At 40.8% G+C, this 25,185-nt stretch overlaps 1 protein-coding gene across 10 annotated transcripts in view; it reads right to left on the bottom strand.

Annotated features, from left to right (window-relative positions):
* Positions 1-20,604, bottom strand: part of Anks1b (ankyrin repeat and sterile alpha motif domain containing 1B) — a 1,013,218-nt gene extending 992,614 nt beyond the window's left edge. For 3 of the 10 annotated variants that reach the window (XM_076919958.1, XM_076919963.1, XM_076919962.1), the window contains exon 1: positions 19,857-20,588. In XM_076919958.1, coding sequence (XP_076776073.1) covers positions 19,857-19,990 — 134 coding nt within the window. In that variant the 5' untranslated portion in view covers positions 19,991-20,588. Of the gene's footprint in view, positions 1-19,856 lie in introns of all 10 variants that reach the window. The other 7 variants (XM_076919959.1, XM_076919961.1, XM_076919957.1 and 4 more) reach the window with 5 other exon arrangements.
* Positions 20,605-25,185: the final 4,581 nt, after the last annotated feature.

The raw sequence follows: 25,185 nt of genomic DNA, 5'->3' as shown, positions 1-25,185 counted from the left end.
ACTAAAATTCATCATCAGTGCAGCAAATAGGATCACATCCCCCACCAGCAAGCAATGAAGGGAGCACAGCACGCCTGAAGGACTTCCTGTAAAGATTTAGAATCTTGTTGTAATCATGAGAAAACATAAAATCAGCTCCAAACTGATGGAACTACATAAAATAAATGGTCATTACTCTTTTTTTTAAAAAATGTCAAAATGGATTAGTGACATGGCTCAGCATGCACCTGAGACCAAGACTGAGAACTTGACTTAGATCCCTGAATAAAAATGGCCTCTGACCTACACACACACACACACACACACACACACACACATATGCATATTCGCACATGCACACATGCCTGGTACAGTGCAAACTTCTGAGAGTTCCCCACTCAAATAGGGATGTGATGTTTATTATTAGATTAATAATTATGAATGCTTATTGTTTGTTCACTTATTCTTTATATAGTCATGGATATACATCAATAAAAGTAAGTATTTCCCCTTCCTGTGTGCCAGGCACTCCACTGTTAGATCTAAATTCTCTTTATTCACTGCAGGTGTGTTCCAAAACAGAAATCTTAGATTGTATCAAATGTACCTATAGTAAAACCTAACTTATAAATGAAGCACAGTTTTAAAAAAAGACTGATTAAGAAAAATAACAATAGACATTATAAAAGTTACTTAAAATTTATGAGCTGTTTATTTCTGAATATTTCAACTAATATTTTCAGACCAAAGCTAGCCACAAATACCTGAGGAGTGTGACTTAATCCTGTAACTCAATAAGATATATTATCATCCTATCCTACAAATACAGGGACCAAAGCACAAAGAAGTTGAATAACTTAACTAGGCCTATCCATTGAGTAGGGGGCTTACATTGAACATCAGAACTCAAGATTTTTTTCCATCTCCCCACCCCCAATCTCTGCTTACTTCTCTTATTAATGAATATACTGTTACAGTCTGAATTTAAAATGTTCCTCACAGGAGAATGTTTTAAACACTTTCCCCAAAGCTCGTGGCTGTTTTGGCAGGCTGTGGAGTGTTTAGAAGGTGAGGACCAGCTGATGGAGACAGGTTACCAGGGGCCTACCTTTAACAGCACCTCTGCCTCTGCTTCCTAGTCAGCCCCCAGGTGAACAGCCCCCATCTCACTCCTGCTGTCATCAGCCACGCCTTTTCCTCATGACAGCGCACTGAAACTAGAGTCTCCCGCTCAGACACTCCCTGCTGTCAGTTCTTTCTGCTATGTATTTGTTACAGCAACCACACAAGTAGCTAATATGAGGATATATTCCTGGAGAAGATGAAAACAAAATTTAGAAAGATTTGCCGATACAGGATAAAACTTAATGGTGGTCCTGGGTTTCAGGTAGCAGCAGCCAAAGAACACTCAGGAGTCACCAAGTTCAGAAAATGGACCAGAAGAGGGAATGAGAAGGCTCTGAGGATGCACTGCCTGGTGCTGTATTTTACTAGACTGTCGAATCTATTGGCCTGAAAAAGATAAATCATGCAATAAAGGCCTGGGAGCACTGAATCCTCCTTCTTTGTGTGAGCAAGGAAAAATGAAAAGTAAGCACCACCCGTGTGGAGACACAGAATGGACAAAATTAAAGCCATTATTGAAGACAAAAGATGTTCAATAAGATTGAGAACCCAAGAAATTTGTGGAGAAGGGGGAGCTTAGGAAACACACACCTCCCTGAAGGCGTACTTATATACAGTTAATGAATAAGGAGAGAGGGGGGTATTTTCCTTTAATGGTGGAGACACTGGCAAGTTGCCCATGCTCCTATAAGAAACCCTAATTAAACTCACTGGTGTACACACACACACACACACACACACACACATACACACACAACTTTAATGCAAAAAATGAAATTTTAGTAGGACAACTGCACTATATTAAAATAAAACTGTTCACAGAGAAATTTTTAGAAGCATCTTAATTTATTTAACATTTATTTGGCTGTTTGTGTATTATCAAGAAAAAAAATTAAAGCAAACTATCGCTCTTACTGTGAAACTGTCAACAAAGAAAGCAAAACTGAAAACTCTGATAGAATGGAGATGAGGTGCTGTGTAATTTTACAGGGAAAGTACTATTTATATACTAAAGTATATTGCTATTTTTATTCTTTAACCCAGGATAGACATTGATCCTTATGTAACTAAGAAGCAAAACAGCAATGAGGACGACCTTTGGGGTCAGAAATGTCCGGATCTGAATCTCAGATCTGTTACTTGCTAACTTTAACTTTAGGAATTATGCAACTTTCCTGATTTTTCATCCCATAAAGGAAGATGAGGTTAATAATGACCTTTCACAATTGTGAGAATCGGCTGTACAGAGTGTATTGTGTATCTGAGACACAAAACAAGAGCAGTTTCACTTCTAAATGTAAATCCTAAAGACGCAGTTGATGGAAACAATGGCTTTCAAAGACATTCTTTTATGTTTTTGAGACAGGGCTTCTCTGTGTAGTCCTGGCTGTCCCAGAACTCACTCTTGTAGACCAGGCCAGCCTTGAACTCAGAAATCCACCTGCCTCTGCCTCCCAAGTGCTGGGATTAAAGGCTTGTGACACCACTGCCTGGCTCGAAGACATTCATAGCATTACTTACACAAAGCAAGTAAGATAAAGCTCAGTAGCACTAGGGCTGTAGAAATGATTAAATAATAGTATATATGTCAGATCAGAGGTTCCCAACTTTAGTGCACATATGTAATCCTCTGGGGAAATCTGTTAAATGGATATTTCCAGGTATGATGCATAGAAACTCTATGTATCTTGGGTAAGATCAGGAAATGCATACTTAACAACCATGTGTTGTTTGAATACAGGAAGTTTCTGAAGATTCTATACTAGACAGCAATAAAAATAATAATTATGACCACATTTCTAGTGGAAATCCCCTGCGCAGTAGCCACAATAGGGTCAGAAACCTAGAGACCACACCCATAGCCAGAACCCCTACTCTATCAGAAGATCCTCTGCTCGACCAGAGTATGCCCTCTGAGACAGAACTTCAGCCTCCAACTCAGGTAGAGACTCTCTACTCAACCAGCTACCATGGCCAGAAGATCAAAGAGGAAACAGAAACCAAAAACAAAATGCTCATCCAACAAAACAAACACAGAAATCGCATGTAGACCTATGATCACCCCAGACCCAAATGTCTACACATCAGTGTAAGACCACAATCAACAACAGCAAAGGCTATATGTCACCACCACCAAAATCCAGTTATCCTACTACAGCAAACCCTGACTACTCCAACACAGCTAAAGTACAAAAAAAGACCTTAAAACCAACAGTATGAAGATGACAGAGGTCCTTAAAAAGGAGAATAAATCCCTTTAAAAAAAAAATAAAGGAAAACACCAAAGAAATAAAATAAAAAATTGGAGGAAATAAATTAATTCCTTCAAGAAAATCATGAAAGAAAACAAATATTTGAAGGAAACTAATAAAACTGTTTAAGACTTGAAAATGAAAGTAGAAGCAGAAAAAAAAAAAAAAGCACACGCAATGAGAAAATTCTGGAAATGGAAAATCATGGTAAACAAACAGGAACTACAGATACAAACATTACCAAGAGAATATAAATAGAGGAGAGAATCTCAGACCCTGAAGAAACAATGAAAGATATAGACATATCAGTCAAAAAAAGTTATATCTAAAAAATTCTGAACACAAAATATCCAAAAATCTGGGGCACTATGAAAAGACCAAACCTAAGAATAATAAGAATAGAGGAAGGAGAATATCAGGTCAAAATCCCAGAAAATATTTTTAACAAAATAATAAAAGAAAATTTTTCTAACCTAAAAAAGAACATGCCTATAAAAGTACAAGAAGCTTACAAAACACTAAATAGATTAGACCAGAAAGTCCCATCACCACATAATAATCAAAACACTAAACAAACAGAAAAAAGAAAGAATATTAAAGACTGTAATGGAAAAAGGTCATGTAACATATAAAGGCAGACCTATTGGAATTTTACCTGACTTCTCAATAGACTCTAAAAGCCAGAAGTGTAAAGTCCTCACGAAAGGGAGGAACTTCCCCCACTCAAACCTCGGGAATTCACAGCCACCCAATAACTCACAAGACACCAAACTCGATGCAATCAGCTTGAGGTATATTTCAATCAGCATCCTGAGGTCAAGACCCGTAATGCAAGCAGGGGCAGTGGGGGCCTGACCCTGGGCTTTGCAGGCAGAGAAAATTTAAAAGCAAAAACCACAAGGAAAAAAACCCACAACCCAGGGGGGAAATCACAACCCAGGGGAAGTGAAGGGGGGTTATTGGAGAGTACCTGTGGAAAGTCCCAGCCCATTATTCAGTGTGTGACAGGGTCCAAGGAACAGTCATGGGAAACATTTTGTATAGGCTATTCTCAAGAGTTATATAATTATAAGTTATATAATCAACCATATAACTTGTGGTCAGCCAAGTTCCTGAAACACAGAGCTCATGACCAAGCTGACCTGCACTCTTGGTTCTGCTCAGCCTGCTAGGAGTTTTTGAAAATTTTTAACCCTTTCACAAGCACCTGGACATATGTCCTACAGACTCTAAGAAAACACAGATGCCTGCCTAGAATGCTACATCCAGCAAAACTTTTATCACCATAGATGGAGAAAACAAGATATACTATGATAGGGCTGGAGAGATGGCTCAGTTGTTAAGAGCACTGACTGTTCTTCCAGAGGTCTGAGTTCAATTCTCAACAACTATATGGTGACTCACAACCATCTGCAATGAGGTCTGATACCTTCTTTTGGTGTGTCTGAAGAGAGCAATGGTGTGTTCATATACATAAAATAAATAAGTAAATCATTTTTAAAATATATTTACTATAATAAAGTCAAACTTAATATCTATCCACAAACTACAGAAGGCACTAGAAAAAAAAAAAAAAAAAACCTCTTAACTCAAGAATGTTAACTAAACCCATGAAAACACAGTAAATAATCTCACACCAGCAAAACCAAAGCCAAAAGAAGGAAAACACACATACACACATCACCAACAACAACACACACACACATACACACACCACCACCAACAACACACACACACACACACATACACACACCACCAACAACAATAATAAAATAACAGACATACACACACCAACAACAACAACAATAAAATAACAGACATACACACCACCACCACCACCAACACACACACACATACACACACCAACAACAACAACAACAACAATAAAATAACAGAAATTAACACTCGTTGGTCATTAATATATTTCAATATCATTGGACTCAATTCCCAATATAAAGACACACACTAATAGAATGGATGGAATAACAGGATCCATCCTACTGCTGAATACAAGAAACACACCTCATCATCAAAGATAGACAATCATCTCAAAGTAAAGGGTTGGCAAAACCTTTTTTAAGCAAATGGACCTAAGAAGCAAGCTGGTGTAGCCATTCTAATATCTAACAAAACAGACTTCAAGTCAGAATTAATCAAAAAAGACATTTCATAGTCATCAAAGAAAAAAGGCCACCAACACAATCTTTTGATTCTCAACATCTATGTCCCAAACGCAAGGGCAAACAAGGTTTGTAAAGGAAACATTGCAAAAGTTTAAATCACATATTGAGCCTCACACATTGATAGTGGGAGACTTCAATACCTGACTCTTACCAATGGGCAGGTCATCCAGACAAAAACTATACAGATAAATATTGGAGCTAACAGATATTATGAACCAAACAGACTTAACAGAAGACATTTTCTTCATTGTGCCTCACAGAAATTTCTCCAAAATTGACCATATAATTAGTCACAAAAAAAAATCTGAACAGATACAAGAAAATTAAAATAACCCCTTGCATCCTATCAGACCACCATGGGTCAAGGCTGAATTTCAACAACAACAGAAACAACAGAAAGCCTACACACTCATGATAGCCAAACAACTCTCTACTGAATGAAAACTGGGTCAAAACAGAAATAAAGGAAGATATTAAAGGCTTTCTAGAATTCAATGAAAATGAATACACAACATACCCAAACTTATGAGACACAGTGAAAGTACTGCTAAGGAAAGTTCACAGCACGAAGTGCCTACATAATCAGAGAGCTCTCATACTAGCAACTTAATAGCACACCTGAAAGCCCTAGAACTAAAAGAAACAAACACACCCAAGAGGAGTAGATAGCAGGAAATAATCAAACTGAAGGCTGAAATAAATAAAATAGAAACAAAGAGAATACAAAGAATTAATGAAACAAAGAATTGGTTCTTTGAGATAATCAACAAGATAGACAAACCCTTATTCAAACTAACTAAAAGACAGAGACAGAATATACAAATTAACAAAAATTAAGGGGGGGGCATACCAACGGACACCTAGAAAATTCAAAGAATTATTAGGTGATACTTTAAAAACCTGTACTCCACAAAATTGGAAAATCTAAAAGAAATGAATAATTCTCCCAGTAGATACCACCTAATAAAGCTAAATCAATATCAGATGAACAACTTAAAAGGACCTATAATCTCTAAGGTAATAGAAGCAGATACCCAACAAAGGGGAGATACAACCTGTAGAGACCAGCTACAGTAGATAGACATGGCCCCCAGTTGAGGGATGGGGCCATCCATGCATCTCAAAAATTTTAACCCAGAAATGTTCCTGTCCAAAGGAAAGACAGGCACAGAAAATGGAACAGAGACTGAAGGAAAGGCCATCCAGAGACTGCTCCACCTAGGGATTCATCCCATCTTCAGACATCAAACCCTCACACTATTGCTGATGCCAAGAAGTGCTTGCTGACAGGAGCCTGGTATAGCTGTTCCCTGAGAGGTTCTACCAGCACCTGACCAATGCAGATGCAGATACTCACAGCCAACCATCAGACAGAGCCCAGAGAACCCAGTGGAAGAGCTAGGGGAAGGACTGAAGGAGCTGAAGAGGATTACAACCCCATAGGAAGATCAATATCAACTAACTGGACCACACAGAGCTCCCAGGGACTAAACCACCAACCAAAAAGTATAAGGAGGGATCTATGGCTCCAGATACATATGTAACAGAAGATGGCCTTATCTGGCATAAATAGGAGGGAAGACCCTTGGTCCTGTGGAGGCTTGATGCCTCAGAAGAGGATGTTAGAGCCGTGGGAGGGTGAGTGGGTAGAGGAGCACCTTCATAGAGGCAAAGGGGAGGGAGGGAGAAGGGGGATGGGATGGAGGGGTTGTGGAGGAGTAACCAGGAAAGGGGATATCATTTGAAATGTAAATGAATAAAATGATTAATTAAAAAGTCCCACAAACAAACAAACAAGAAAGCCCAGGACTAAATGGTTTTAGCACAGTTTAGCCAAAAGGTTCTAACAGACCTTTAAAGAACTAACACCAATACCCCTCAAATTACTTCACAAAATAGAAACAGAAGGAATATTGCCAAATTCATTTTATGAGGCTTACACAGTCACTCTGATTCCCAAACCACAAAAAGACTCAACAAAGAAATAATTTCAGGCCAATTTCACTTATGAATAATGATACAAAAATATCAATAAAATACTCAAAAACTGAATCCAAGAATACATCAAAAACATCATCCACTATGATCAAGTAAGCTTCATCCTAGAGACTCGGGGATAATTCAACATATGAAAAATCAGTTAAGTATTCCACCATATAAACAAACTGAAAAAAACACGTGATCATCAAATAAGATGCTGAAAAAGCTTTGTACAAAATCCAACACCCCTCATGATAGAAATCTTGGAGCGATCAGGGCTACAAGGGACGTCCCTAAACATAACAAAGGCAATTTACAGGAAGCTATAGTCAACATCAAGTTAAAGGGAGAGAAACTCAAAGCAATTTCACTAAACTCGGGAACAAGACAAGGTTGTCCACTCTCACCGTCATTATTCAGTTTAGAACTTAATTTTCTATCAGGAGCAATAAAACAATTGGAGGAGATCAAGGGGATACAGATTGGAAAGAAAGATGTCAAAGTATTGCTATCCACAGATGATGTGATAGTATACATAAGTAACCCCAAAATCTCTACCAGGGAACTCAGGGGTCCAACAGTGGGGAAGTACTGGGGGGGGGGGGGAGGCAATTTGGGGAGCAACATGGAAACCTAGTGCAGGAGAAACTCCCTAGAATCTTCAAGGATGACTCTAGTGAAGACTCCTAGTACTGGGGAATACAGAGCCTAAACTGCTTCTCTTCTGTAACCAGACAAGGCTCCTACAATCCTTCCTGCCTCCAAGATGTCCTGGAGTAATGGTAGCCCACAACTTGTGGGAGTGGCTAATCAATGCCTAGTCCAACTTGAGGCCCATGCCTCAAGAGGGAGCCCACGCCTGACACTGCCTGTTTGGCCAAGAACTAGAGGCTGGACAGCCCAGAGACCTCGGATAGAACTAAACGTGCCTATAGAAAAAATTCAATGAAATAATTATTTACTAAAGATATTCTGATATACTCATAGACCAGTGCCTAGCCTAATTGTCATCACAGAGGTGTTATCCAGTAATTGACAGGAGCTGAGGCAGAGGCCCAGCCAAACACTGGGCAGAGCTAGGGGATTGCTGCAGAAGATGGCAGGGGAGGGAAGTTATGGGAGACAGAGGAGTCAAGGACACCACGAAAACACAGACCAGAGAATCAAGTAAGAGGGGCTCATAGGGGATCACAGACATCAGTGGGATAACCATGCACCCTGTATGGCTCTGAGTGAGGTCCTCTGCATATATGTTAGAGTTCTGTAGAGGTGCTCTTGTGAGAGTCTAACAGTGGGGCTGTCTCTGACTCATTGGCCTCCCACTGGGTTACCTAGTCCAGCCTGGATAGGATTTGTGTGTAGTCTTATTGTAACTTTTTATGCCATGTTTGGTTGATCTCCATAACTTCTAAGTCTTACTCAAAGTTTACAAACAGTCATGCTACTACCATAAGTGGATAACTGATACATTACATAAGAAAACCAGAAAGCTAATACATATCCATGGCCTTCAAGGTAAGTTCAAACTACTTATGGAAATCCCTCAACTGCTAGACTTACTTCTTGTCCATTAAACCAGACTGTTTACGACGTTTCTGAAGCACATTCTACATTTCCACAGACTGTTACTGGATACACTGCTCCTTCTGCCTAAAACATCCATCTCCTAATCTTATCAGTTCAGTAAACTTCTATTCATCCTACAATACTGAAGTAGCACCTCCCATCTCAGGTTCCCTGCATACTCCTCTCATGCAGAATTAAAAATGTTTTCGTATTTTAGATTTCTTTGTGCCAGGGTTCAGGAGGTGCTGTGTGGTACTTGCACAGTAGCTTATACCTCAGTGTATTCTAACTCTTTATAAAAAATATTCCATCTACCAGCAAGGGGACTTGGAAGAGATTACCCACTTCGAGTTTAGAATCCACAAAACCCCTTATCAACGCCTGTTGAAATAATTAGTTGTCTGTTCTATAAATCCTTGAGTCGGCCAGTCCTACAGAATGTGTTTGGTTGAATAGAGTAATTTTTGTCTACATACATCCTAATACATAGCAGACAAAAACATGTTCAAAGTTCTAAACAACAGTTTAACTGTCATTTGTAAGTGTTCACATTTTCCTCTGATAGCATCCTTGATATCTTCCAATGTTCAGAATGACAAACCATCCCCAACAAGAAACAAAATGCTGAACCCACTGACAGTTTACCAGAACAAAGACCGTCCCTACATAACCCTCCTCACTGTTCCCCACAAACCCATACTAGCATCCATATGAAACAGACAATCCTGTAGGTAAATAGAGCCACTTTCAGTGTTTTTGAAACACTAAATATCATATTTAATATATCTGTATATGACATAGGTATTTCAAATGTAGATTAGTTAGAAGAGAGAGAGAGACAAAGCAAGAATCATAAGTATGTAAGAATAATTTAGTCAGAGGAAGAGGAGGCAGGGGCAAAAAGTAAACAAGAAAGAAAGAGGGGAAGGGAGGAGTCGGGGAGACTAGCAATGCCCCCCCAAAAAAATGCTAACTGGAACCCCAGGCAAAATTCAAATGTACAGTAATGTTCACACAGTCCTGTACAATAATGTTCATGGAGTCACATGGACATTGAAATCAACTTGCAACATGAACTATTTTCGAATCAAAATAAGTCTACCTAAAACACCTTGATTCGAATCTCAAACCACAGTAGATATTAAAACTGTTACCTGATTCTCCTGCTTAGTCTGGTCACCTGTAACTATACAACAAATACACATAGCTTGCAAACAGCTTCTGGAAGCAGACAACAACATACTAGATGTTTATATCTGAATATTAATCCCATCAACAGTTTAGGAGTGACGTAGCTCAGTGGTAAAGTTCATGTCTAGCTAGCATGCCCTGTATCTGAGCCCCAATCACACACACACACACACACAGAGAGAGAGAGAGAGAGAGAGAGAGAGAGAAGTTCTAGGGATTAACTAAATTTTTTAAGAGCTTCTTCATCACCAGCCATGTCTCCAATAAATCTCTTTCCTCTTTCGTCTTGTAAGAATAATGACTTCTGTATTTAACCTCTCTTATGAACCAAGCAAAGCCTGTTGCATTCATTCTGCCACAAAGCTGCACAGCTATGCTATTTCTGCCTAAGGTTTTGTTGTCTCTTCCAACAAAAATAATAAAAGAAGTTCTCTTCCTAAAAGCCTTACCCATCAATCTCCATTCAGTATCCCTTAACTGTCAGCTCCCCAAAGCAGTTTAGGGTGAAGGTAAAGACAAGAAAAGCACGGGGCACTGGCTCACTCACAGGTTAAAGGGGATATTAACACTGAGATGAATAGGACAGCTGCTCAAAGAGCACTCCAGACTCCTCTACCTTTTTTGGAGGGTGGAGGTAGGCTAGGGGTTTCAAGACAGGATTCCTGGCTGTCCTGGAACTTACTCTATAGACCAGGCTGGCTTTGAACTCACAGAGAACTGCCTGGCTCTGCCTCCCCATGCTGGGATTAAAGGCGTGGACCACCATGGCCCGGCTAGACTGCTAATTTAAAGATCCAATTCTTGTTCTTAATCTACTTCCCACCACGAAGCGCAGCTCTGTGGCTCACAGGATCAGCTTCCACGATTCCCTTCCCTTCCCTTCTTGTTTATTTCTCTGTTGTAACCAAACACTGATCAAGAAGAAATGGTTTTCTCCAATTCACCATTAACAGTGCCTCATAAAGGGAAGCCAGGTGGAGAACTTAGGGCAGGAGCCTGAAACAGAAACCATTGGAGGAACCTTCAAGGGACACAGCTTACCTACTGGCTTGCTCTCCACAGCTTTGCTCAGCTTGCTTTCTTGTACAACCCAGAACCACCTGACCAGGGGTAGCACCACACACAATGTGCTTGTGCTGGACCCTTCCACACACTCAGGAATCAAGGAAATGCACCACAGACATGCCCACAGGTTATTCTAATTTACGCTAATTTGACAAAAGCCATCAGTTACCTTCTGCCTGCCTTTAGGGAAGGGACAGTTGGAACAAAAACTAAGCTGAAGTGAGTTTGCAACAATTCGAAAAGTGTAGAAACCACTTCATCTTCTGGAAGAAATTTGAGTAAGGAAACATATAGGAAATGTGGCATGAGAAAGGGAAATACCAAGCAGGATCTGAGGCTGCCTGTTTACACCCAAAGCCATCAACCATGACTTGATCTGTCCATTTTGATCAAACAGTAACCAGTGTGAGCAGACTATCTCTGGTCCCATAAGCAGAAGTAATTACCTATTTTAATATAAAGCTACTCTCACACAGACTCCAAATGCCTATAGCATGAGTAAATCAATGTTCCATTTTATAGCTAGATACACAAAGACACTTAATCAGAAAGCAGTACTCATAAGAAACACTAATAAGAGGCTAACACACACTTCAGGCACTGTAGTAGAATAAACTGGAAAAAAAACAAAATGTATCCTTTAACCAAACTTTTTTTTTTCATTCTCCCTCAAAGAATCTATTTCAAAGATTCACTTAACTTTACAAAAAACAAAGAAAGAAAAGAAAATTTGGCTCTCGGAAGAGTTCCTAGAGATGAATTACACGGGAGAGTCATTGGGTCTCGGGTGGCATTGTGCCTCTGCCTACCTATGGTATTTTCATGGCCTGGTCATCACACACTTAAGGGAGAACACTATGCAGGTGAGCCTGCTTTTTCCAACATAAGCTATTCTTTCATACCAACATATGAGAAATCGAAACATCATCTTTTAACTAACTAAACAATTCTGCAATGTGCTTGAACTGGAGACCAAATTCACTAAAATATAATCAATATTTTCCAGATCTGTACATTGAGATTACATCTTTTCTACCCCTTCATTTACATCATGGTCTGCTTTAATGCCTGAAATTTGTAAGCTCTTAGAAAGACTTTTCCCAAATTACCCCATATGCAAAATAAACTGTTTCTAGCATACCCCAGAACTAATCAAATTGTTTACTGTCACCTAAGAAGTTAGACTGCTGACGTTAGTCAATACCCTGCTGAGCACTGTTCAGTTCTTCTTGATGTCAGGGGCAGAGTTGCTCCCACCCTCCCATGCTGGGTACAAAACCACTGAGGTGCATACACACACATACACACACACACACACACACACACACACACACACACACACATGGAACTGCGCAATGCAAACTAGCCAGAGCCAGGGAATACAGGTAAGTGGCAGATTGCTCATCTAACATGTAGAATACCCTGGTTTTAATCCCTGGCATCACAAGAAAACAGAACAGAAAGACAAGATGACTGACTAGCAGGCACTGGGTTAGCCCTGCTAGCTTACTGCCGCCGTAGCATCCCATCATTTAAAAGAGGAAGCTCAAAGCCCTGCTTCATGGAGAAGGAGGTCAATGCCAAAGCTCCCCCTCCTCTCTCCGTACACCCATCATGCAGCTGGTGCTGTTCACTCGGGCAAACACTGCTCTGTGAGCACAATGGTGCAATCACTGCCTCCAACATCATTACTATCTGAAATAGACAGACCACTTGCAACTTGACTCTTTTTATGGACATAACATCTTCATCCCACTTAACAAATGCAGCTTCTCCGAAAGCAGGGTTTGTTTTTTGGTTTTTTTTTTTTCTATCAGATCTCAATAACCTAGCTTCCCAAACAGTTGTGAAAATTACAGGGTTTTTTTTTTTTTTTTTCCTTTCTAGTTGCCTCTTATTTCCTTCTACCTGTCACCAAAAGCTTCATGAGTTGAATCCTACATTTGAGAAACTCTAAGGTAACTAGTTGATATGTCCATGGTGACCAAAAAATTGTTTCTTCCCACTTCTGATTAAATTTACTTTTTCCCTTGGGGATCTTAAGAAGTGGGTTGTCTATGTTCAACAATAATTTATGAAATGCACTACACATATTACTCAACTCTTTGAAGAACTGAAAAGAAGTGAGAAAACCATCTAGAGTATAGTTAAGGACTGTGCTGGTTTAGTAAAGTGCTGGTTGTGGGTTCTCCTTCAAGATCCATGACTTCACTCGCCCTGGGTTGCTGCCTCGCTTTCCAGTACCAGGCTGAGTTCCTTCTTATTAAGTGGATCTTAAGTCTAATTAGAGAGCCGTTGTTACTGCCAAGGTATGCATGCCACTAGTGCACCCTTAGGGTCAGTGTTGTGGTTCACAGGTGTCATAGCTCAGTAGAATTGTTGGTTGTTCCCCTCCTTTGGAAGGTTGCATCTTCTGGCACTATGAAAGCTAGTCTGCAGGAGGAAGCATTCATGGGGGTCAGTTCAAGTTCAGGGGCCTCTGGATCCTGTACATCAAGTGCATGGTGTCTCCAGCAGTAGGAACCCACTTTCCACCTCAGCAATAGCCTACATGTTTTGGGAGTCTATTGGACAACACTGACCAACAACTCAAAAGATGGCTTCCCTGATGTTGGAAGTTTTGTAAAGGAATCTCTACTCTTAGAAAAGAGCATTGTCAGCCCAAATGAAAAAAAATTAAACTAGGTATGTATATTTATATACAGACTTACATGTATTACATGTATTACACAAACTCACCGGCATGACTGCCAAAACATGAGTTCAATAATAGTCAAGTCAAAGTACAAGGGAGATGGATTCACAGATAAAGGGATATAATGAAGTTGCAAACAGAGACAGATTTGTAGAGACACTAGGCTACTTTTAAGAGGAGCAAGTGTGGGCTATTGATATGGCTAAGTGGAGGCTTGCCACCAAGTCTCAAGATCTGAGTTCAATTCCCCACACCAGTGGTTCACAAGCTGCCTAATGCTGCAACACTTTAATACACTTCCACGTGCTGTGGTGACTCCCAGCCAAAAATAATTTTTGTTGCTACTTTCATAACTGTAACCTTGCTACTGTTATGAATCACCATGTAAATATCCAATATAAAGGCTATCTGGTGTATGGCCCCTGTGAAAGGGTCGTTTAACACCACTAAAGGGGTTGTGACTCATAGGTTGAGAATCATTAGACTCACAGGGTAGAAGGAAAGATGGAACTCCCTCAAGTTGTTCTCTGATCTCCACACACACACCTGTATACATATATGTACAATAAATAAATATAATTTAAACTTTTTAAAAGGAGTGTTAGCTATCCAGTCCCAGAAGATTTAGATTCAAGTAGGAGGAATTTTCATCAAATTAGGAATCACAAAAGGCTCACTCCCAGAAACAAGCAAAGTATGCTGACTTTGTTGGAATTTATAGTCAAACAACTAAAGGGATAATTCAAAAAATGCCATAAATAGACTACGGCATGAATTTAGAAAGACAATAAATAAAACACTTCACGATATTCTTACTGGTATAACGGACATAAACAGCTGACTGACTGGTCTACTGAGTAGCTCCAAAGCAAGAAAAAATACCAAGCATAAACTACCACCATAAACTGCATATGCTGAAAAAAGGTTCTTTGGGAATATCTTACAGCATGTTGGTTTCTGGTTATAAAGTTATAAAGTTTATCCACAGATGACTCAGAATGGGAAGTTAACGTGCTGATAAGCAGACTCCGGAGTCAAAAAAAAAGACATGTACGGGTTACATATAGACAGTAAAACAAGATGAAATGTAATAAGAATAACTTGAGTTTAAGCAACATTTTCACAAGTGCCAGATGTGGGAATTACGGCTTCACTGGTTGTTAAAAGAAAAAGTACTTGTAAGTTTTCATTGATAATATGGACCAACACCAATTGTGTGGCTCAGAAAAGCTTGGCCTATAGCAAGGTCTTAGAGCAATAATACAGTGGCCATTGTTTAAATGTATCATATTTTAATAGATGCAACATAGTCTCATTATATAATCCATAAAAGCACAATTAATGATAAATAAAAATAGCTCATGGTCCTGTCACTCAAAGATAAATACTATATCCATTTTTGTGTTCCATAACTAGGCATATTTATGTTCATGTATTAAGTTTTTGCAGTTACTTTTCTTATGAAAGTATAATCAAGCTATAAATGCTCTTTTATAATCGGTTGGCTTTTTATGCATCAGTATATTAACCCCCATGCCATTCTACACTGAGTGACACCTAGTACAGATTATTCATTTCTTGAGGTCTTTGTCATATTTCAAAGGGTCATCTTGAAATCTGAGAATATTCAAAGGACTGAAAAAGGATGGTTTTAAAAAACATGAAATTTTGAGTTTTAACACATAAACATTATAGTTACAAACAGTTAAAGGCAACAGTAGTTATTCCATGAAACAGACTGAATTAAATGCATGTCCCTGCAGAACTATCTTGGCAGATGGATTTGGCAACTTTTGGATTGACCCATACAGCCAAGCCAGTACCAGCTGCTGGGAGTTACAGCAAAGTGGATTTTGGGTCAATAAATATAGAATGTTTTATGATCACAGATATCAAAAAGTAAAATAGAATAGATGCCAGGTGCGGAGCAACATGCCTGTAATCTAGCACTCAGGAGGCTGAGGCAGGAGGACGCTGAGTTCAAGATCAGCCTCAGACAGATAACAAGATTCTGCCACAAAAACAGGGGTGTGTGTGCACTGAATCTAGTTACTGAGAATACTAATGGTGCTTGAGATAACTTGCAGAAGAAAGTCCTACACCACGTAAGAGCTTGGAATAAAGGCCCCTTTCTTTCTATTTGAGGATTCGGATTCCAGTGAAAAACTTCCTGGCAATTTCCTCCCAGTTTAGTAAATAAGTCCTTAAGAAATCAAGTCTCCTATAGCAGCCTATAGGAAGACCAGCACTCTCAACTAACATTGCTCAGACACTGAGCCACCAACCAGGCAACATACACCAGCTGACAGAAGGCCCCCAACACATGTACGGTAAAAGACTGCCAGGTCTTGATTAACTGAGATAAGACGCATATAACCCTCAAGAAACTTAGGGCCCCAGGGAGTGGGGAGATCTGGTGAGGTGGGGTGGGAGTTAGGGGGCTGGGGACATCCTCTTGGAGATGGGGGTGGGAGTCAGGGGGAGGAGGTATGGGATATGGAACAGTCAGAGGGGGACTGGGAAGGGGACAAACACTGGACTGTAAAAAAGATTATAGAATTAAAACATAAATAAATAAACTCTCATGGAGTCTTGTGTGCTTTAGAGCCATGTGAGGAACACTAACTCTAACAATGATCACCTATGCATTCACTATTCTTTACATCATTTGATCCTCACAAAACCCATAGGAATAGATTACTATTTCCACTTTATAATATTTCACAGTGTGTATGGCTTTTTGAAGTAATTTATGGGTATTCTATGCCCACTAAAAACTGCAATGTCACTCAAGCAAACATCCTTGTGACATAGCCACAGTTGGTGTCATACATCACAAGTAAACAGAAAGTATCTTCTGCAAAACTTTTACCTAATTAGGTCTCAAACAAGCAGTCAAGAAATGTTTTTTTCTTGGCAAAATGATTTTCAAGTGTAATTATTATTTACAGCTAAAAAACATTCAGACTGCACTGTTTGAATTGACCACACACCTTAAACTTTGAAGACAAAATAAATTCTTGACTATGACTAAAGATTCAGTAAAGCAAATTTTAATCTCTGGGTTTCAAATCCTTGGCATCACTAATTAAGTGACCTTGGACACTTTAGTCTTTCATCTGTGAAATGAGTATTGGCCTCTGGATGAGACATACAAGCATCTACCCCAGACCCTGACACCATTAGTTTACTACACACGTAATAAGCAAGTAGAAGAGACTGACTAACCTATTCCACAATTCACCCAAAAAATATTAAAATATTTCCAAGTGCCATTATGTTTGCTGGAGAAGAGCACACTTCTATTACCCTGTAAGTTTCTGATGGCAATCGTTAATAAAATAAGGTGATAACCATATAAAATGTGTCTACTTAGAAATATTTTATTTGAAAGATCACCTGAATACAGTTTCAGCTCCTATTCTGTTACAAGACATGTTATAGTGGTTAAGTCCGTGTGAGTCTGAAAGGCACAGGCAATGTTTGTGATTTTTGCAGCAGTTTGATTGACTCAAACTGCCCTCATGGATGTACCTTGTTTTCCACGTGTGCTCCTGTAGAACCAGGGTCACCCAACAAAGCCAGTAGTAAAGAAGACTCATTCCAGATGAACACTGTGGCTCATGCTTTTGCAACTTAAGTATTTACTAACATTAAATACTTGGTGTTTCAACCCTAAAACTTCTCAACTATTTCTATTTCAAAACAATGCAACTGAGAAGGGAGTATCCAAAAAAAAAAAAAACCATTTGTCTCAGTTCCTGTCAATGAAGTTAACTAAACCTCTCATTACTAATGAATTCTCTATTTTCAAAAAAAAATTAATCTTTAATCTTCGAAAAACTTATTTTAGCATACATCCAGAATCATTTTTATAATTAATGCATTGATACTTTTGCAAATACACCTAGTTCACTTATAGCATAAAACTGTAACTAAACTTTTCTATAAAATATCTATGGCTAAATATCAAAACTGTAGTCTAAAATATGTATATTATCTACTTGTGTTTGAAAATGGAAGAGGACACACTGAATAGTTATCTTTTCTAAATCTAAGACCCACTGGGGGTGGAGCTTCTATACATAATAATTTTTTTTGCAATGAAATCATTTTAATAGTGTCACAATCACCAAGTATATGTAATAGTACATGGTTCCTTAAATGTCACCATTTTTTAAGTTATGTTCATTTCACTGTAATATAACCATTTTCTTTTCCCTAGAGCCAGTATTATAATTAATTGCACCATATCCGACCACAACCTATGAGAACCTGTGTGTATACCACAATATTTTCATGCAAAAGTTTGTATCAAACACTTAAGGACATCAGCACAGGAGGTCAGAACAGCAGTTCTCAACCCCAGGGCTTTCCATCTCTTTGATAGTCAAAGGACCCTTTCACAGGGGTCGCCTAAGACTACCAGAAAACAGATATTTACCTTGCAATTCATAACAGTACCAAAATGATAGTTATAAAGTAGCAACAAAATCAATTTTATGACTGGGCGGTCACCACAACATGAGGAACTATATTGAAGGGTCACATCCTTGGGAAGGTTGTGAAGCACTAATTAGGTGGATAAAGATGTGTGCTTGCTCTCAAACCTGAGAACCTGAGTACCACTTCCTGAATCCACATGACAGAGGGAGAAAACAGACTCTCACAAGTTGTCCTCTGTTTTCTCAATGGGCTAGATGGCATGCACAACGTACACGCCTACACACACACACAAAATAAATGCAATTCTTTTTTTTATATATAAACTGTAGTACAAAATACTTTTAAGCAAGAAAATCACTTCAGCTTTTAATTTTTTGAAGTATCGTTAAGTTGCCTAAGAGATGTTTTAAGATAGAGATATGTATGATGGTAGATGCTTCCAAAAATTCACAGGACAAACGGAACAATCACGACTTGAAAACTAAAGCACTTTCCTTGAATTTCATTTAGTGAGTGCTCCTCAGGCTTCCTGACTCCTAAGCGGTTTCATTTGTTCAATTCAACTTTTAATAGTTTCTCAAACACGCAAATCAACCCGGCTCTTTCTACCCTATGTATGGTGAATAAAGACCTTGACTTAAAAAAAAAAAAAGTAACCTTAGAAAGATTCTTTGAGCAATACTCGTCTCACCTGCAACATGTTAACATTAAAAGGCCTCAGCTGTATTCCACACACACTTTCCCAAGCCGGATGTTTCACTCAGCTGTGTCTGGGAAACTGAAAGTACAGGCTAAAGCTGCCTAACTGGCCTCATCAAGTTTTACACACTCCTGATTGACATCTCAGAAGGTCCACTGGCTTTGTTTTTGTGGGATCATAGCCCACTGCTGATGCCTTCTGCAGGAGAAGGTAGCAGCAACCCGAGGCTGTGGCTTTTGCAGGATAACTGCAAGCATCCAACAGCTTCTCATTTAAATAGCCAAATAGTAGGGGGTGGGCTTTCACAGCTGCAAACACAAACAGTAACAGGCATGCCGATTTCCTTCTAGCAACACCAGTACATGTGCAAGTTCTGCACCAAGGCTTGGAGAAAAGTAGCTGATTGACGCATTGATGGCAAGGCTATTTTAAAATTACTCAAAGAGTCTAAAGCATCAGTCTGACTGGGAGGCTCTTGCCTCCTCTACACACACACACACACACACACACACACACACACACACACACGGTCTGTTTTCCTGCCTAATTTAAGAATGAATCGCTGACACCTTCAGGTGAAATACCCTGAGGAGAGAACGTACCCATCACAATGCTCACGTGGGGTGTACATAACACCACCACCCCTCGCGCCCGCAGTGGGTGCCAGTTCTTACCTTAGCAGATTAGACAGGGGCAGAGGTCCGGATCCACCGCCCAGGATCCCTCCTTTCCTGCCAGATAGGAGTTTCTCCACCAGAGCCACATTGCCAGTACGAGCAGCTTCCAGCAGCTCCTGGTCCTTCCCCATAGTCTCTCACAGAGTCCTTTCCCTGCTCCAGTCCTCCTCCAGGTCCACTCCCCAAAAGCCAGGGCCCTCCCCGCCCCACCCTAAAAGGATGCCCGGGCTTCAGCACGCTGAGATTCCCTGCAGCCCCGCGCAGGGAGCAGCACGCCGTCCTCCTTCTCCCGGTTCAGCTTCTACAATGGGGAGCAGCCCGTGTTTGGGCAGAGGGGCTGGCCAAGCGGCGACGCGCCCCCACAGCCACTCCCCTGCATTCCCGAGGCCTCCTTCTTCCCGCGGGTGGGGTGCGAGCGGGTGGGGACCGGGCCCGCGCGCAGCCAAGGAACGGAAGGAGGATGCTGAGCTCAGAGAACGCCGAGCACTGAGCAGGATGCTCCGGCGCTGACAGTAGGATGCTGAGCACCGGGGAGGATGCTCCAGCACTGAGAAGCACACAGAGCGCTGAGGCTGAGGAGGAGCGAGTCCTCCCCGGAGCTAGAGGGTATCGAACCACGGCGGCGGCGGCCCGTGCGTACGAGCGCCCAGCCTGGACCCGCCTGGGTTCCGCGCCCGGGGGACTCGGCGCTTACACAGCGGCGATGGCCGCGGCCCTCGGCTGGAAGTAGCACGGTGGCCGCGGCTGGGGTGGCTGCGGCCCGCGCCGAGGCTGGGGCTGTGCGGGCGAGCCGCAGCGGGTGCGTGCGGAGGGCGGCGGCGGCGACAGCTCGGAGGCTCGGCGCGGGGGGCGTGTGCGCGCGGCAGGTGCGGCCCGAGGCCGGCCGTGGGGCGGGCTGGGGGGTGGGGGGGAGTGCAGCTCTGTGCCAGTGGGCGGGGCCCTCCTTGCTCCCTCCTCCGTGCTCCCTCCGCCCTCCTCCCTCCTTCCCTGCTCTTTGCTCCCTCTCCCTCCTCTCTCTTCTCCCCCACCCCCCACCCCGCTTCTGCTCACTTCTCCCGTCTCCTCTGAAGAGGTTTAACTGTGTGAGTACTGGAGATCACCCCGCTAGCTGCTGAGGCGCCTTCTCTGCCTGGAACCCAGAGTCAGTAACTAGACTTGGGGAAGATCTTCCACTAGAAGGTGATGGACAACTTGATCCACTAGGAGGAGATGGAGAAGCTGATGCTGGGAAGAGGCGCTTTTGTTGCTGTTTCTGTCCCAGTCCAGGGGACTTGAAGGATATTTCATCCTCTTGTTTTACCTCTCTCGTGAGAGTCTGAGATGTCCGCCCTTGGAAGAGGCTGAAGAGGTTTGCTTTATCCTAGTTTCTGAACCACTGAATGCCTTGTGACTTTTGCAGGTTTTTCAGGGTCTTTAATCAGCCTGAATTTTACTTGGGCTTTGGAGAGTTGCTGACTTGTGTAAATATGGGGGGGGGGGGGTTCTCATTGGAAATTCTTCCACATCCACCCTAGGAAAAATATAAATGGGCATGGATGAGAGAGCTGCTTTGATTTGCATATATCATCAGCAGTTCATTGTATATGGCTGGCTTGATTTTGGTTGAATGTTTTCCTTGCTCCTGGCAGAGAACGCGTGCTTATTTTCTTTTGAAACTTCCTGTGACAGCTTGTGGTCAGTTGGTAGGAAAAGATGTCATTGTCGGTTTGCTTACAGCAAGCCAATGAACTGGATATTATTACTATATATTACTTTAGAACTAAAGTAGAGGTCCAGAAAGGGAAAAGATGCCACACAGTCATTGGCTGACAAACTGGACCGGGGAGCTAGTGAGTTGGCTCTGCAGGTAAAAGTGCTTATGCCCAATCTGAGGACCTGAGTTCAGTCTCCCCAGCCCTCCTAGTAAAAGGAGAGAAATAGCTCCCACCAGTTGTCCTCTGGCCTACACACACACACACACACACACACACACACACACACACACCTGTGTGTTTCCATTAAATAAATAAATAAATAAATAGTTGGAGAGTTAGCTCTGCAGTTAAGAGTATTTCCTGCTCTTGCGGAGAATCAGAGAACAGTTCCTAGGACTCCTATCAAGTGGCTGACAACTTTGTGTAACTCCAGCTGTAGGGAACCTAGGTCATCTGGCCTCCAAAGGCCATACACTTATGTACACATACCCACATACACACACACTCACATACACACACACAATTAGAAGTAAATCTTTAAAATAAATCAGTAATAAATGGAAAGTTTAATAGCTGGATCCTAGAACTGGCTTCATTCAGATCCCAACCTCAGCGCCCATGAATGGCAAATGACACAGCAGTTAATTCTTACAAACATTTGATGAGCAGTTACCACATGCCAGAAGCCATATGTACTAAATGCTTTCTATATTGTTTCAACACTCAATAAAATCTCTGCAGACTATGAGACTATCGTGTGTGCATCTTGTTTTTTCTGTGGGGAAAGAGGTACCTCTTTTATCCTTAGTGTACATATGAGGATAGTGATGAGCTCAAAGTCTGGCAACTGGAAAGTAAAGCAAGTCAAAACCAGAACTCCCTGCTATCTAGGCCAAGACTTTAAGTAAACAACAGGGAAATTCAAAAGATACTCAGAAAGAAAGAAGATAGAATAATTTAAAGTGTTTTTCTGTAGCTCAGTATGCTCAGATTTTATTTCAGTGGCTCAGAGCATCAGGTAAGTTTGTAGCTTCTTCTTGCAGGATCCCCAGAGGGCATAGAGTTTGACTGTCTGACGTTTTGGTTTTGCTTTTCATTTTAAAATCTATTTTAATGAGAAGACGATAAATGAGCCCTGACATGACAGGCTTTGCAGAGCAGTTCGTGAAGTACGAAATGAGTAATCATGGATTTATTTTGCACAAGAAAATCTTTTTTCTTCTTTACTACGGTTGCCTCCTAAGCAAAACGAACTTTTCCCAGAATATCCTGTAAGCACTCAGATGAGCAAAACTAAAATATCAACCAATAAAGAATCATGGATGAGTTCATGATTGGGGGCTCCTGAATCATCCTTATTAAAATCATGCAGCTTCCAGAGAGAAAACCATTCAAAATGATTTGCGCTAAGAATCAATTCCAAGTTCCAGGCACTCCACTGACATATGGTATTCGAAGGCAATTTTCTACTTTACACTTTTTATTTTAGATAGTTTCTAACTTCCTGTTGAAGAGCACAAAGACTTTCACTGAATGAGAATAAGCTCACAAATTAAAAGAGAAAACATTATTCCAAAAACCCAAAGAGGCTAGATATCCAGAATGCTATTTATGTGTCTATATTTAATCAAACATTTTTGCATCTGTGAGCGGTAGAAAGAAGCATTAAATCTTTGGAGCCAACTCGTCATTCTGGATCTCAGTTTGTTAGATAAAAGTTTGGAATTCATCTCTAGTGGGCTTGCCCATGCTAACAATGTATTCTTGTGGTGAAATACAGAGATTCTCATTTTATCCTGATTTTAGGACTAGGAGGTAGTAAAAAAAAAAAAAAAATGTAGTCCTTGCTTCTTTTAAATCCTTCATTTTAAACTATTGTATACACAAATGTAGTATAAATAATTTCGAGCAAGTTAAGGAGTGTGTGTGTGTGTGTAATGACACTCTTGTTAGGTTCACTAAATGGAGATGAAAATAAAAATGGGAAGAGAAACAAAGACAAAGCAGGTAGACATGTATTCGTAAAAGCTTTGAACACATAGGACAATGAAGTATCTCAAACCTAGATAACTTAGAATTTTCTGATATCCCTTGGTCTGCTGGTCTGTTTGCAGTGAGGAAAAGGAAAAGATAGTGTCTTAAAATGTGGAGTGACCAAGTAAGGCTTAGGGTCTCCACCTTCCTAATGCTTCGACCCACTGAGACAGTTTCTCATGTTTTTGATGACCAAAAACCATGAAATTATTTTCCTTGCTACTTCATAACTTTGATTTTGCTACTGTTATGAACCTTAATGTAAATATCTGTGTTTTCCAATGTCGACCCACCAAGGGCGATCGGCCATAGGGTGAGAGCCACTGAACTAAGGCACGGCGATTTGAATTGAGAATTGCCCCTCTAGGCTCCCGTAACACTTGGTCTGCAGTTAGTGGTGCTGTCTGGGAAGGTTATAGAGCCTTTAAGAGGCAGAGCCTTGCTGAAGAAATTACATCACTGGAGGCCGAGCCTGGCGTCACTTTCCTTTCTTTCTGCTTCCTGTTTATGGCTGACATGTGATCTCTTTACTTCCTAGCTTTGAGACCAGTCTCCTGCTCATGATGCCATGACCTCTCTGCCGTCATGGACTGACTGTATCTCTTCTGAAACTTTAAGCTAAAATAAACCCCTTTCTTCCCTAACTTACTCTCTGTCATAGTACTTTATCACTAAACAGAAAGGTAACTAATATATAAATGAAGCTAGGATAACACTGTAACTTGAATGAAGCAGGGAAATGCTCCCTTCTCCCATTTCAGGCCTATCTCTGGGGCTGGTGGTCTCTGGGACAGATGTGAACCAATCCTAAATACAGAATTTAAGGATGCTAGAACCCTGAGTAAGAGACCAGCCAGGGGTTTTATTCCCATGTTACATTTAATTTCTTTCCATAGCCCCTGTCCTAAAACCTGTTCCTCACTATCTTGGAGGGATGGCCAAAGAATAAGCACACCACTATATGTACAGTGTTGGTGAAAATTTACAGTCCAGGAGCATTGAAGACCATGAGCTGATAATCACTCGGTCCTTTCCAAATGCAAGAAACCAAATGAGTATGCCATATGTGTGTCACCTTCATTGCTATCTCAGATGAGTTCTAACAGTATACAAAGTACAGAGATCTCTACTAAAGTCGCGGCAGTAATGAGTCACCCACCCCAGAGACAGGCCTGCAAAGGGGAAGGGGACATTTCCTTGCTTCATCCAAGCTACAGTGGTATCCTAGCTTCGTTTATGTATCATGTGACCTTTCTGTCTCAGTGGTAAAATACTATGTCAGAGAGCAAGTTAGGGGAGGAAAGGGGCTCATTTTAAGCTTAGAGTTCCAGAAGACCTATCTCTTAGGACCTGCCTCTGGGAAAAGCTACATATGACACATACAAACATCCACAAAACCATGTCTGCCACATTAAAATCTGAAAAGACTAAATAACCAGAATTGTTTAAGTGTCCAGGTTTCATCGAATGTTTTTCTATCTGTGAGTGGTAGACAGAATCATTAAATATAGGAGACCAACTAGATGATATGTTTGTCGGTTAGGTGAGAATTTGGAATTCATTTCCATCACCCTTCCTAGGGCTCGTGGTATTAATTC

This window comes from Arvicanthis niloticus, chromosome 22 (genome assembly GCF_011762505.2).
Source record: "Arvicanthis niloticus isolate mArvNil1 chromosome 22, mArvNil1.pat.X, whole genome shotgun sequence".
NCBI classification, from domain to species: domain Eukaryota; kingdom Metazoa; phylum Chordata; class Mammalia; order Rodentia; family Muridae; genus Arvicanthis; species Arvicanthis niloticus.
Note: the sequence above shows the minus strand (reverse complement) of the source record. Positions and strands in the feature narration are given on the sequence as shown.